The 14,981-nt window shown below is 41.0% G+C and overlaps 1 protein-coding gene across 3 annotated transcripts in view; it reads right to left on the bottom strand.

The window, feature by feature from the left end:
* Positions 1-14,981, bottom strand: part of tsc22d1 (TSC22 domain family, member 1) — a 39,339-nt gene that overhangs the window by 14,366 nt on the left and 9,992 nt on the right. The window contains exons 1-2 of one of the 3 annotated variants that reach the window (XM_031561109.2): positions 3,946-4,507; positions 28-79 (exon numbers count right to left, since the gene is read on the bottom strand). In XM_031561109.2, the coding sequence (XP_031416969.1) occupies positions 28-79; positions 3,946-4,031 (138 nt within the window). In that variant the 5' untranslated portion in view covers positions 4,032-4,507. Of the gene's footprint in view, positions 1-27; positions 80-569; positions 1,456-3,945; positions 4,508-14,981 lie in introns of those variants that run through there. The other 2 variants (XM_012819826.3, XM_012819825.3) reach the window with 2 other exon arrangements.

The following is a 14,981-nucleotide window of genomic DNA, read 5'->3' as shown; positions in this document are numbered from 1 at the left end:
GACAAGGACTTGGAATAGTGGACTTACCATTGCTTGCTCAATTTTATTGTCTATGGCCACAACACTGGCACCCGAGGAACTGCAAAGACAAAACAACAGTGATCACTTAATTTTCCCTTCACCTAGAATTACACAGGGTAACACATAGGTCTTCAAATAACAAACATTTGACATGTAAAAACTTTAAGCGAAAAAGAAATTGAGATACATGCAAATGTGCAGGGATCACGCTAATATCTGTATTCATATTTAATCACAGACGTTGATTCTGCGGCACATATTAACAAATTCCGGTCATAAAGCGAAGAGACGCAGCATCCAAGCACCCTGGGATAATGGCAAAACGAGCATACAACTTGCTATGGCTTAATTCGACCTTAACAAAATGGCAGCACACACAGGAATCGCTCTAAAATCATTCAATAACATGTCTTACTCAGCACAATGGAACGAAAACAAATTCGTGGCTTTACATTACGAACCAGAGCACCACAACCTTGACGAGTGTCCAGGCGACTAAGATATCGCTTTAATATCTTCTTAACTCGAGGGTTTACTGAAAATGTTACCTATTATCCAGTCGGACGGTCGAGCTGTCTGTCCCCAGCAACGACGACAGGAAAGATATCGAAAAATGTCTCAGCTGACAAACACCAAGATCCATCGCCACGGTGTAGCATGCAGAATTCATGCTAGTTTATCCATAGGATATAGCTGTGGTAAACAACCTTCGTCTCTTCGATTAAATATCACATCTTCAGGGTTAATTAAGGGAAGGGAAGGATCGCATCCCGAGAGCGTTCATCTAGGACTGCGGCACTAAGAATCGCCAAGGTCAGCTCATCTCCGCTTTGATGAAAATCTGCAGCCTCTATCATTTGCATAATTTATGTAAGAAAAACAGCACATTGCTGGCTCCCATTGGCGGAGAGACACATTTATATTAAGAACTATACCTAGACACGCCCCCACAAGAATCTCAGCCGACTGTATCATCATAATATATTCTACACGACATTTACAAGCTGGGGAAACCGGTTGGAACGAGATGATGGCTGTGCGAATTTCCTAACTCCCAATGTTTTTGACCATAAACTCGATTTAAATTGAGTTCAACGTTTGTGTCAGTTCAGAAGTAGCACACCCCGCCGCGCTAAAACTACATCACACTTCATAGAATAAGTATTTTAAACTAATGTGAAATTATAGACCCGATGTAACATTTTATTTTGTAGTTCCACACGTAGGTGCACTGCCACTTGCTGGTTAAAGTAAGAACAGCACTGAATTAACTGAACATGAACAACAGCCTAAACGTAATTGAGTGCTACAGCCAAGCCCTTTCTACAAAAATCTACATTACGTTGACGTATCTATCTACACGTGTAGATATATAATGTATTGGTATTGTATAACGAATGAGTCAGCTTATTTATCATGTGGAAAATGACCCTCTATTATTTAGAGTGATGCTGTATGATGAATAATAATGATGTCATTATGTGATCATACACCGTCACCTCTAATAGTGGCTTAGTAGAGGAGGTATAGTGATCACAATTCAGACATTCCTAACAGAGCCAACTCTAAAAAATCAAATTCAAATTCATGACAGAACGGGTTAAATGTGTACTTTTGAATGTTCTTAGGGGAACCTCGCTCCCTAGCTAGTGGCATTATTAGCAGAAATAACAACAGTAAAAAAAAGACCATAGGGCTATCTGTATTTGAATGAGTTTCAGGACATAGGGGCTACATTGTTAAAGCGGACCTTCACTGTGATAACAGGTGTGCTTTTACTGCACGCTAGGGGAAGGTTTCTGAGGCTGGATGCCTTAGAATAAAGGATTGTCATGAGAGCTCTCAATATAGCCATCCTGAACAGGTCCAACTAAAAACTAAGTTTGAACAGTTGATCATCATGAATTGCTTGTAGTGGGCATGAGGAAAAACAGACAAAATGGAAATGCCCAAAACGCATGTTACATTGGAGAAGAGTATTTAAAAAGGCCAGGAAGTGTTGATGTCAAATTAAAACCAGCCAATCAAAACGGCCAGTTGTAACTCTGCAAAATGCTAAACCTGATGACCACCAGCCAAAGGGGAAGAACTATGAAGTGGAGCTCATGAGCCCAAGTTTCAAAGTAGAATAACTCATAGTATCATAAATGAACATAAAGTAGAACCTTTTTTTTTAGTCCAGATTGCTGATATGTAATAATGATAATAACAAAATAAAAAACAACAACAACTACTGGCAGATGAGTTATGAAAGCAATAATACACAAGAAATTCTTGACTCCGCTTCCTGTCATGCCAACACCACACAAAATATAAGCTCTTTGTGTGTTATTCCTAATACATTTTTAAGTACCTAACCATGAGGCACCCTAACCATGGATGAGGATTCTGTCACTGAAGAGTGGTGTATTCTCCTCAGCAGGGCAGTCTTCCAGATATGTCGCAGTGTTTATTACACGGTGACGTTTATTTCATTGGCAGCTAGGGATATATGCATACGTCAATGGGAAATATGCCATCCCAAAGAAAATCTACAATGAACAGACTTGCTTATTTTTTAGCTCACTGGGACTACATATGGTTATTTGTAATACTTGGATTACTGCATGTTTGAGTTTCTGACTAATCTGTGTGTCCGAACAGCAAATATAGATCACTTATCCTCATTAAATGTAACAGAACACTGTAGCCAAAACCTTATTAAGCGGCTCAAAGGGCAGTAAGCTCTTCCGGTGTTCTTTGATGGGGAAGTGGATTGAGACAATTACAGAGCCCAAATATATACCTTCAGTGGCAATGACCTGACGTCAGAACAGTGTGTCTCAGACAAACTGTGGTCCATGACCTTACTTCACACAGCATACACTGATTTCAAATCATCATCATCATCTCATGGCCTAAGGGGATACAGAGCCAACTTGAAGTCTCTTTCCATAGCAACACCCAACTGGCCTCACACAAGCCTAACGCAACCGAACCCAACCATCACAGCGTTCACAACCACCACCACCAAAAACAATGAATGCTGCACAACGTACAGTAAGGGATTTCAGCAGCCAACCCATCTTTTTCATGAGACATGAGAAAGTCAACCTGTTCCACAGTTCCAATGATACAATCAGGTTGGACACAACAATGTATGGACACTGTGAAAGCAAAGTCAGCAGAGCTGTCAGAACAGACCAGCATCCTGACCTTAGTCCATCTTGTTCAAGTTCCAACACTCAGTTGTGAGATGTTCCTGACCTACCATAAGATGATCTAGAGTAGACCCAGACAGATTTCAATCGAGCCTGACAATAACAGGACCCAGACTTGCCATATTGAGTAGATGTCCTAAAAATGAAACTTTATCTCATTCTCAACATGCTACACTAACAGAAGTTATCAATAGCAGAGTGCTAAGGGAAATGATGAACTCTGAAATAGTTTTAGAGGTGTGTCATGGGAGTCTGTACCTAGCGTTACGGCCATATTACCACCTTGGAGTGCATGATTTGCAGCTACCCAAACACTGCGTTATGCATTAATTCTACACACACACACACACACACACACACACACACACACACACCCAAAACATAATGGGGAAAAACTGAATTTGAAGGGCCCACCTTACAACTTTTACATTTAACAATCACTATGTTTATCTATGAAGGAACACAAGCAACCTAAGGTTTCTTCCCTTACATAACTTGAATATAGCATGGGGTGTAGCTCATTGATAATGCAGCTTCCATTCATGAGGAAAAGAGAGCACTTGAAATGCAATGGTTCAAAATATATGTGTTTTTCCTTATTTTTTAGATTAAAATCCTAAAATTGCCGTAATTATGGCTGAACTTACAGAACCTAACAAAAACACAAAACAGTGAGCAAATATAGTCTGCTTGGTTTGCAGCTCCGCTACTTAAGCCACTTTACCTTTTCAAATGCTGTTCCAGCTCCCAGAACAATAGCTTCATGGCCATCTCGTCTCGGCCCAGCACTTGGAGAAATGGTTCTCTCATTGAGGTGTCAATCAACGCCACTTCGGATACAGAATTTATTCCTCTTTTTCTCCACAAGGCTTACTCAAACAGTCAAGCAGACACACGCAAACCCCTGTGTTATCCTTGTAGTGTGACATGGAGGAGAGAGCAGATATAGAGAGAGAGAATGGAGGGGGGGGGAAAGCCAATAACCAGCGTAGGCTGTCTCGGTCTCCCTTTGTGCGCTGGTCCTGACTGTACAGGGCTTTGTGCGTCTTACAGGCAGATTCGCTTCAGACTGACTGGAAACAAGAGGAAGGCAAGCTGTGATGTCACACAGCTTCTGAGGTCACGTGCCCTGCTGGTTACATAAACCATCAACAGAGATTAAAATCTTCCCAGTGATCTTTCTTCTTCTTCTCTGTGACCAGAGGTTGAAACAAAGCTGTTGCCGACTTCGTTTCAGTGCCCATCCAAAACTGCCCCCCTTCATTCCCCTTGCCCTTCCCGGCTCCCCACCCCTTGATCCACTCCTCTCCCTGAGGCACAGCAGCCCACTTCTTCCCCCCTTTCCTCCCGCATTGGGGTGGTGTGGGAGTGTGGAGCGACGAGCCTCTGCACTTGAGCCTGGACTTATCTTGTCACTTCTGATCAGTCCTGTGGGCCAGCATAGGGCTTAGAAGGGCTGCAGCTAGTGAAGCACGCTCATGTGGCCCTCACGTTTGGGTGGCCCCGCCTGCTGGAAGAAAACAATATGTCCACTGACAAAGGGCGGGGGTTCCACCTGTTCAACTATACCGAGTTAGGGGGGGGGGGGGGGGATTTAGATGTGCTCTCTCTGCTTCTGCGTGATTGAGATTATTCAGTCCTCATGAACACCACCACGGCGGCACTTGTCACCTGACATGGATGGGGAGAGCCACCGCAGAGTGACATGATGTCAGGTCACAACAACAAATACCAGCAGAAAACAGGGATGTATCAGTTCAACTGAATATCACTAGAATGAAGGGTTCTCCATCTAAAAATGGGAAAGAGATGTTCTAAACAGTGGGCGTACAGTTCCCATACGCCCATCTGATAAATCGCTGGCAAAGGTAGCTGATTGCAGGTGTTCCCCAGGTAGCTGGTCCTCATTCATCCAAAGCACTACTTGTACAAAGTACAACAAAGCCACAGGGGATGGGATATACATGGTGCTTTGTGGGATTGTGACATAGACAAATGATAGCCATGTTGCCCCTCTGCATGAGAGCATGGCCTTTTGGCCATTTGGGCTGACAGCAGCAAGTTGCACAACAGAACTCCATCCTGCATTCTCCAGCTCACACTCACAGCCGGCACACAACCAACAGAATGGAGAGGACCGCCTCAGCAGCTTTCTGCACACATGTGCAAGGGAGCATGGGCCGAGGCCACAAGTCTACAGATATTGGCCAATTGGGGCAACACAAAAAAGAATCATAAGTCACAATTCTATGAAGTGATCAAAAATGTAAGCCAACTGGAAGACTACATGAGCAAAATGAGCACAAGCTGCACGTTGCTATGCTACAATTTAAACGGTGTCAACAAAGAAATGCCGGGCTAGGTCAGCAGAATGTTTTCCCACAGGTTCGGGCAACCTTCAGACGGCCATAATAAAAAATACCACAGCGGTCACCACAATTCTTTTCAACTAAATTGTGTTGCGATGATATATTGTCCAATTCGAATTCCCTTGGACCAATATCCAAAATTTCGACAGATACACAGTAGACATTTACAGAACACACAAACAACAAAAAGTGAGATTTGTTTTACCTTCTGTAAAAATGTATTGGTAAATGTTCCGTAAAAAACGGTTTTCGGTGTTTGATAAATGTACGGAGAATGAGCACACAAGGGCAGCAGGTATGAGTAATGTGCAGTGAAACCTGGCTTTAGTGGGATTAACCCCAAAGAACAAGCTGCTCAGAAGTGAGACATGCTCACACACAGGCATGCCCCCCCCCCCCCCACCCCCACCCCCACCCCCGCCCCAATACATACAGACACACAAAATAGAGAAATAAATAAAGGAGAAAACACTGTGCCAAGTCACCAGAGAGAACGCTTTGCAGGAATAGCAGAAGAGACAGGCTATGCCAGGAGCGAAAGGAGAAGAAGCCATCTTGCCTTACCACTGAAAAAAACTGTAGTTTTTATCCAAAGACACAGATAAGGTAGTATCATGGTCTAAAGACTGAACTAATCCTGCTTTCCCTACATTATTGTCCAGCTACACACACACACACACTAAGGAGGGCCAAAACTGTGTGAATTCACAGACACTAAATGTGGTATATCCTGAGGCAAGGGATCTGATCATTTATTCAGTGATATAAGTAGAATACCGGTACCATCTCAAAGACAAGTATTCTAGACGGACCAGATTCCTATGAACTGAGGCTAATCAAGTGAAATGAGATGTCATTAATCTTGCGCTTGGGAGATAGGACATGTTAGGTTGCATGGCATTGGTCTGTTGATACCGACTGACTGTATGAGTATTGATGGATACGCTTTGTGGATGTTGCTTTAGAGACAAACTCTACCCACCGATCTCTAGAAAACATGAATAGGCCTAATAAATGAACGAATCTTTTGTCATCTCAATAAAATCAGTTCATTTCAGTGTTAACATGTTACACATCAACTACCCTAACTCTGCTCCCTGAAAGACCAATGTAGAACATGACAATATGTGGTTTCCCTGCTGGTACTTTACAACTTCATTTAGACATTGGCCCAAACACAAACTTCCTTAGAGTCACTAGACAACTAAAGCCACTAAAGAAAAGGCCAAAGGCTTCTATACCAAACTATTTTTATTTGAGGCACACATGGGTATAGTTGCTTTATCAGTGGGAAAAAATGGATGTAACAACAGTTTCAAGAGATCGACATCTAATGAAGAGGACTTTTGGATTTTCTTTAATATGACAGTTAGGCTAAGTGTAACCATTGTGGAAATGAACCTAAAAAACCTAGAAAAGCCCTTCTATTTTGACTGGATATTGATGTCACTGACAGGATTTGGTGAGAGCAGAAGGAAATAGAACAGAATGTCTAATGGTCTGAGGTTGAATTTACAATCGTAGCAATTGAGAAAATCGTCCACCTGTCGGCCGGAAAAATGGGAATATAAAATAACTAGCTCAGATTTGAAAACCTGGATGCCCGGGCAAGCAAATTATTCACCCCTGGTGTGTGTGTGTGTGTGTGTGTGTGTGTGTGTGTGTGTGTGTGTGTGTGTGCGCCTGTATGACACGAATTTTCCATTAAAAAGACTGCATAGTAGCCTAAAAGTTCGAGCAAGAAATGTACAGATCGATATCGAATTGGATGTATTCTTAAAAGCGATTATCGATAAAACAATACCATTAGCCAATACCGAGCCCTACTCATTAAGACTCACAAGACTCCTTTAACTTCAAACTATATGGAATAATTTCTTTAGCCGTAGCCTAATAAACAACGGAAAATGAGACCTGGCTAGCAACGCTGACTATACCTCACTACAAATTTGAGATGACAAAGAAAGAAGTTAAAAAGGTAACATGTTCCTATTTAGAAAACCTTGGCCAAGTTTAATCCTGTCTAAAGTCTGATTTGAATAGTCCATTACTACGATTACATTTGTACTTAAAAAAGAAAATCATTATTTCTTTTTTACTCTACTTTAAGAGCAGAGCTTGGTAAGAAAAGTGACTTTCACTAAAAACCAAACTGTAAGCAAAGCAGCTCAGTTCATATTACTTATGAACCTTTTCACCAAACACCAAAGAAACCACTGGCTTATATTTCAGGCTATGCTGTATGTATTGTGTTAAAATCATCTGCAATTAGGAACAGAATTATTTTCAATTATTTGTTTAGCCCAAATGTCACTCTCGTGCACGCTCTCTGTCTCTCCATCTGTTGATCATCAGCTGATGACATGACGTGTGTTTCCTCCCTGATGCTCGGCCCTCACTCGGAGAGCGACATGGGTGGAACACTAACAGGAAATATCTGGTTAGGAGAGGGAGCTAGAACCACTGCAAGTTGCATAATTGTTGCATCCTGATGATGCTGACAATTCTGTGTGACATGAAATGAATCAATGGGATGGACTTTTATCTAAATCAAGTAATGACAAGCACAGGCCACACCAAAACAAGGCCACACCATTACACCTTTAACTTTTGTGCTTAACTTCACACTTCTGCCTTTGTACCAACAGTGTGCGCCCAGAGTGGGTGGGTGGACGGACAGGTGACCCATGACTCAGAGGGCGTCAGAGCCTTTCCATGCACTGTCCTTTCAGATGGAATCCTCCGGTTCATTTAAGGGATCAGTGTGTTGTCTCCTGGAGATTATCAACAACAGTTTGTGTGCTGGATAGGGGAGTTAGGAGGGGTACATACTAGTTCCTCTTTAAAAGATATCAAAAATTGGTAAGTAGTTGCAAATACAGCTTTTTTTCCGCGAGATCTAAATCACCCTACGATGGACTCCAGCCACTTTGAGAGGACTTGTAAGATGACTGTTAATGATGAACAGCATTGTGGTTTCCAACCCTACATGTTTGACACAACACACTGATGACATGCCACACAGGAGAGATAAGAGAGGGAGAGGCAAGAAACTGACCTGCGCAGAAATGTGACGAGCCCGAGCCCTTGCTGCGGTGTGTAGTGTGGAGCTGAGCTCAGTGTCTGCTACGTCACATCACTGTCACGTCACTGTCACATGATCCACACTTAAGATCTTTTCATTCTTACACGCTTGTGACAAGTGGCGCTCTGGAGAATATTGAGATTAAAATGGGAGAAAAAAAGCTGGATGGACAGTGGAATCAGGTGACAACAGATGGAGCATAGACTAGCACTAGCACGGAAACACAATACACAATCAGTCAGCAGGCTAACAGGCTAGCAGGCAACCAGAGAAGTCCATTCAAATAAGGTGTAGGTAGAAGTAAGAACATTCATCTAGATACTTCTACAGAAAAGAAATGACAGAAGCATGGACAACTTAGGTCTCCTCGATTCCGAGGTCAACGATTAGATTCTAAACCGATTATCGATTCTAAACCGATAAAACGATTATCAATGCATATCGATTTTTAAAACATTTGAGTTTGCTACTCAGAGTCTCAAATCACTTCCTACTTTGTGTTTGATAATTAAAGAAAATCAACAGATGAATTACCTTCTCTATTTTTTTTATTAGAGAAAAAGCTTTTCCTTGTCACAATTATGACTTTCAATGAACAATGCAATAATCGATGCAGCTTGCATTTCAACACAAAATGGATGTGTAAACATTTTTTTAATTAAAAAATCGATTATGAACTTTTCTGAATCGAGACAGAATCATTCTAGAGAGAAATCAAAGAATCGTTTTTTTTTCCCACCCCTAATAAACAATATTAGTAATTAGGGATAACAGGAAAAGGTAGTGTTCGGGGTGGAATTACCACCTTGGTGTGCATTGCTTTCTCCTACCAGAATGCTGTGAAGTCCATTGTCCTATCTATACGCTGCCAAAGTTACAATTTTACCAATATAATTCACACATTGGTCTCCAAGCTTTAGCCCAGATCTAATGAAAATATAATAAAATCATTTCAGAAAAGTCAAACATGTTGTTTCTCTCTATGCTTCTAATGTTCCATTCATTTGTAACTGTTGTGTGCAACAGTTCATTTTTTTTAATTCATGGGGAGTGTCCTGGGGTCACATTCAGTGCAAGCTATTGTAATCAATGGCTTTTAGTTGGGCTAGGGGTGAAAGGTCACATTCAGTGCAGCTATTGTAATCTATTCCAATGGCTTTTAGTTGGGCTAGGGGTGAAAGAACGAGGTTATGTAGAGAGTCATTCACATTCAGGAAAGGCCTATGCAACTTACAGTTTAGTATCCAACAACTTAACCAACCTCATTTCTGACCAAATGAGTCGGAATGTGACATCTTTTCTCATATTTTATCAAACAAATGTAGAACCCTGTAGAACCATTGTTACAATGTTTAGTTTTGCATGACCAAACTATATTAACAAATCAAATGTGGAGATAACCATGGCGACCAGTATAATAAATGTGTGTGGTGACAAAGACACAGACAAGATGGGGACAACTATAGCATTAAGGACATTTGACATTTCTAAACGAACCTAAACGCTTCCTGATGGTGGGGGAAGTTTGGGGTTTGAGTGAGCGCGGCCTTTTTTTCAGTGGTAATTTCCAATAAGCTTCTAGGCCACGGCCACAACATCAACAGTGAGTTTCCAGACTCTCTTAAAACTCTCAAAATGGATATATGTACACCAATACCAACCACTCGCACTTAAAAAAAAACACATCGGTCAAGATCATCATGGCAGTGGCTTGTTATATGTCAGAGAAACCAATATCCTGGATTATAAGAACATTACGTCAGAGTTAAAGCCATGACGTGCGCATCTCGGACATAATCAGCTGTTTAATCCAAGCCAGCCGAGACGAGACCGCTTTAAATAGTCCTGCAACCTTGCAGCTACTATATACTACATCGTGATAGACTTTCCATGGTTAACCCCATGTTACAGTACTAGCTTACGGTCAATTTTTCCCAAGTATGGTAGTGAATGATTTGTACTTTCACACTTTTCGAGATGGCACTCTTGTATAAAACTGGCCTCAGTGGTCTGGTGAAAAATAGAGGAGAGTCAGGAGACGAATCGTCACATTCAGCTTAGTCTTATTATCCCTAGCTAATCAGACTAACATAATATCAGCAACAAACTGTCTCTTTATTGAGCCCTGCTAAAGCTGCAAGAAACTTAAATGTCACGATTGATGACCAGCTTAGCCTCTCTGAAACGGCACAACATCGAAACAGAAGTCACACGCTCACTCTCTAAAATATTCTGAAGATCAAATTCACTCAGTCAACATGCTACCAAACCCCTTGTGCAGACCATGGTCATTCTCTATAGAACAGTGGTGTAATACTCTTCTATGGGGCCTGAGTGCCTTGGTCATTCTTTATAGAACATAGAACAGTGGTGAAATACTCTTCTATGGTCATTCTCTATAGAACAGTGGTGAAATACTCTTCTATGGTCATTCTCTATAGAACATAGAACAGTGGTGTAATACTCTTCTATGGTCATTCTCTATAGAACAGTGGTGAAATACTCTTCTATGGTCATTCTCTATAGAACATAGAACAGTGGTGTAATACTCTTCTATGGTCATTCTCTATAGAACAGTGGTGTAATACTCTTCTATGGGCATTCTCTATAGAACATAGAACAGTGGTGTAATACTCTTCTATGGTCATTCTCTATAGAACAGTGGTGTAATACTCTTCTATGGGCATTCTCTGTAGAACAGTGGTGTAATACTCTTCTATGGTCATTCTCTATAGAACAGTGGTGTAATACTCTTCTATGGTCATTCTCTATAGAACATAGAACAGTGGTGTAATACTCTTCTATGGTCATTCTCTATAGAACATAGAACAGTGGTGTAATACTCTTCTATGGTCATTCTCTATAGAACAGTGGTGTAATACTCTTCTATGGTCATTCTCTATAGAACAGTGGTGTAATACTCTTCTATGGTCATTCTCTATAGAACATAGAACAGTGGTGTAATACTCTTCTATGGTCATTCTCTATAGAACAGTGGTGTAATACTCTTCTATGGGCATTCTCTATAGAACATAGAACAGTGGTGTAATACTCTTCTATGGTCATTCTCTATAGAACACAGAACAGTGGTGTAATACTCTTCTATGGGCATTCTCTATAGAACACAGAACAGTGGTGTAATACTCTTCTATGGGCATTCTCTATAGAACAGTAAAGTAATACTCTTCTATGGGCATTCTCTATAGAACAGTGGTGTAATACTCTTCTATGGGGCCTGCCTGCAGGTGGCGTAAGTCTCGGGCTAGATATTGCCACAGATACCCCGGTTTGATTCGATTCTGATACTCTAGCTAACAATTGGAACACTGAACCACACGTTGCCTGGTACACTGCAGTTCCAAGGTGTCTTATTTCACTCATGATAAGTTGTGCTGCATCATAAGAAGAACACCATATGGACATATTAACAAGGTTAAAAACCAGGCCTTTAACTACCTCTAACCAGGCCTTTAACTACCTTTAACCAGGTCGCTCGCTAGACAGCAACTTGAATAAATAAGGCTTACCCATTTGGTTACAGCATGTATTGGTTACAACATTCCAACTATTAACTTTAAACACGTGGTGCAGCAAAAATAGAACATTTTTCATGCAAATGTTTTACCATTTGACTTGTCACATCGTTTGAGTCAGCCTGGGAGTTGCCCCCCCATCCAAATAACAGTAGATCATGCAGTCGTATACTCCTCGTATATTTTGTTTGTGATGGTCCTGTAAAATAGGATGCTATGCTGCACCGAATCTTCATTTTTCTTTCATACTAGCTAGCTGTAATAGACTATTTGTGCTCAGTAACATTCTGAAAGCTGGCTGTGCATAGATCAAAGCCTTCACTGACTCCTGACACCTGGAGCTCCTTGAATTCAATTCAATTCTTTTACTCTCGCCTATAGAGCAGCCATTGGATCGGCACCAACATAGTTGCATTTTTTCATTGAGCTCTATTCCCACTCTCAATCTCTACATTCCTCTGATTAATGTTTGATATTGCTTCCTCTGCAGTTAGAGATCTCAATCAAGATGTTTTTCATTTGTGGTATATGAGTTACCCAATTCCATCTGATCAATGCCTTGCTGTCTATTATCAAGAATCATGTGAAGATCCATCCCTTACTGTTGTTATTTACTATCACTAATGTTGTTCCATTCATTTATAGCCTTTGACACTAAAGTGTCCACTAACAAGAATCATGTGAAGATCCATCCCTTACTGTTGTTATTTACCATCACTAATGTTGTTCCATTCATTTATAGCCTTTGACACTAAAGTGTCCACTAAATACTTAAACCTTCAGCTGAAATCCTAAATTAAAGCAAACTTTCAGATAACTTTAAAACGTGAGCTTAGCTTTTAGAAAGAGGGCGCTTACGGTTTTAAAATAGCAGCATATGCAATCTTATGCATCATACCTTACAAAGTAGAGCAGAGCCCACAAATATATGATAGGACTGAGGACGGTCTGCTTGTAAAGGACCATAAACTGCTTGGCTAGCATAAAGTTTAGTATATTTATGGATCACTCATTTTTTTTAAGATCTCTGATCTACATAGAATTAGCATACAAAACCTGGATCCCTCAGTGACAACATGTTTGCTATGCACTGATATCCTGTGTGAAAGTGTTTTGTGCCCGGCACTAATACATGACACCTGCCCAATAGGGTCCAGAGAACTTGAATAGAACTAATATCATTTGAGCTTCAACTTCTCACACTATCAATCTTTGTTTTTTTTCAAAGGCCACACCCATCTATGATGCTGGAATGCCTGCCTGGTTTTTTGCTGATTAATCAGAGAGCAAATCTTCGAGAGCATCCCACAGGTTACATCATCCCAGCCACAACAGCCACAGTTTACACACATCCATCTGCATAGTCCTGCATCCTGTGAATTATTTATGCACGACACACACAACCATTAATACACTCTCATTCTCTCAACTCACATTCCATTCTACAAATGCAGCTCACCGTGCAGAGGAATGTGGATTGTTCACGCGTGAACGCCTCACTGCTGCTCTCTAGTGGTCGTAGAGGGTTATCTCTCTTGTTCAGCAAGACTCTTGACAAGTCAGAGCAAGAAGGAGTGTCTGAGAGTGTCAATCCCTGCTCACGCACACACTGCACCTCTCCCCTCTCCCCTCTCCCCCACATGTGCTCACTTGATCAAGCTCCATATCTTCAGTGAGGCCAAACACAATGGCGGATAAATAACCACCAGCAATCAAAAAAAACTGCCCATCCCTCCGTTGCCAACAACCACAACTAGCATGAAAAAGACAAGTAAACAGAAGAACAATGAAGAAAAGCAAGCTAAAGAGAGAGAATAAGCCTTGACTGAGGCAGAGATAAAACAAGGGTAAACTACAGAAGTCTGTTGGCAGCAAAGGATTAAAGGGTTCAGAAGCCGAGCTTAAAGGTTCAGTAAAAGCACCCACCATAGGGACAGGAAGCCGGACACTTGATGGTGTGGTAGTTAGCATATCAAGCTATAACCTAGCTCTTCAACCAAACACCAAGAGGTAAGGATGGCGACAACAGAGGGAGTTGAAGTGCCTGAAAAGTGACGCCATGGTTACTGTATTTCTGTTAGAGAGGTATTTATCTGGTTTGTTTTAGGGGAAATGTGTTATTTTCCTGAACTATGTAGCCAACTACTTATGTAGCTTTTGTATTATCCCAGCCCTAACTCTAGTACTGTAGCTATGTGTATGTATGTGTGTTTATATTCCGCAGGTGCCTGTCTGCATTGTATTTGTGAGCCAGTGTCGCTTGAGGGTATTTTATCTTATATTCGTCTATATTGGATTTGAACAGGACAAATGTAGCTTCTCTGTGTGTTTTTGTAGCTGTGAGATGTAAAGAAGACATGAAGTAGTTGGATTGATGACAACGATTCTCTACACTTGTCACCAACGAGTGGATGGGTGGCTTTGGAATAGGGGTGGAAGAAAAAAAAAAAAAAAAAAAAAATCGATTCTTCGATTTCTCTCGATTCTCTCTAGAACGATTCTGTCTCGATTCAGAAAACTTCATAATCGATTTTTTAATAAAAAAAAGGGTTGCCTTTTCAGTATCCATTAAGTAGTGGAATTGTTCTTTTCGTACACTTTTGTATGGTTACGGTTTCACTGACAGCATTTAGTATCATTATTATTTTGTTCAGATGTTCTACTGATATCGCAAATATTGTTATTGTGAATTCTTTTGGCCCACGGTAATCTTGAAGTGAAAATCTGATATTGTGACAGACAGCCCTAATCATGTGGCACATCATGAAGTAGC

Source organism: Clupea harengus, chromosome 2, assembly GCF_900700415.2.
Source record: "Clupea harengus chromosome 2, Ch_v2.0.2, whole genome shotgun sequence".
NCBI classification, from domain to species: domain Eukaryota; kingdom Metazoa; phylum Chordata; class Actinopteri; order Clupeiformes; family Clupeidae; genus Clupea; species Clupea harengus.
Note: the sequence above shows the minus strand (reverse complement) of the source record. Positions and strands in the feature narration are given on the sequence as shown.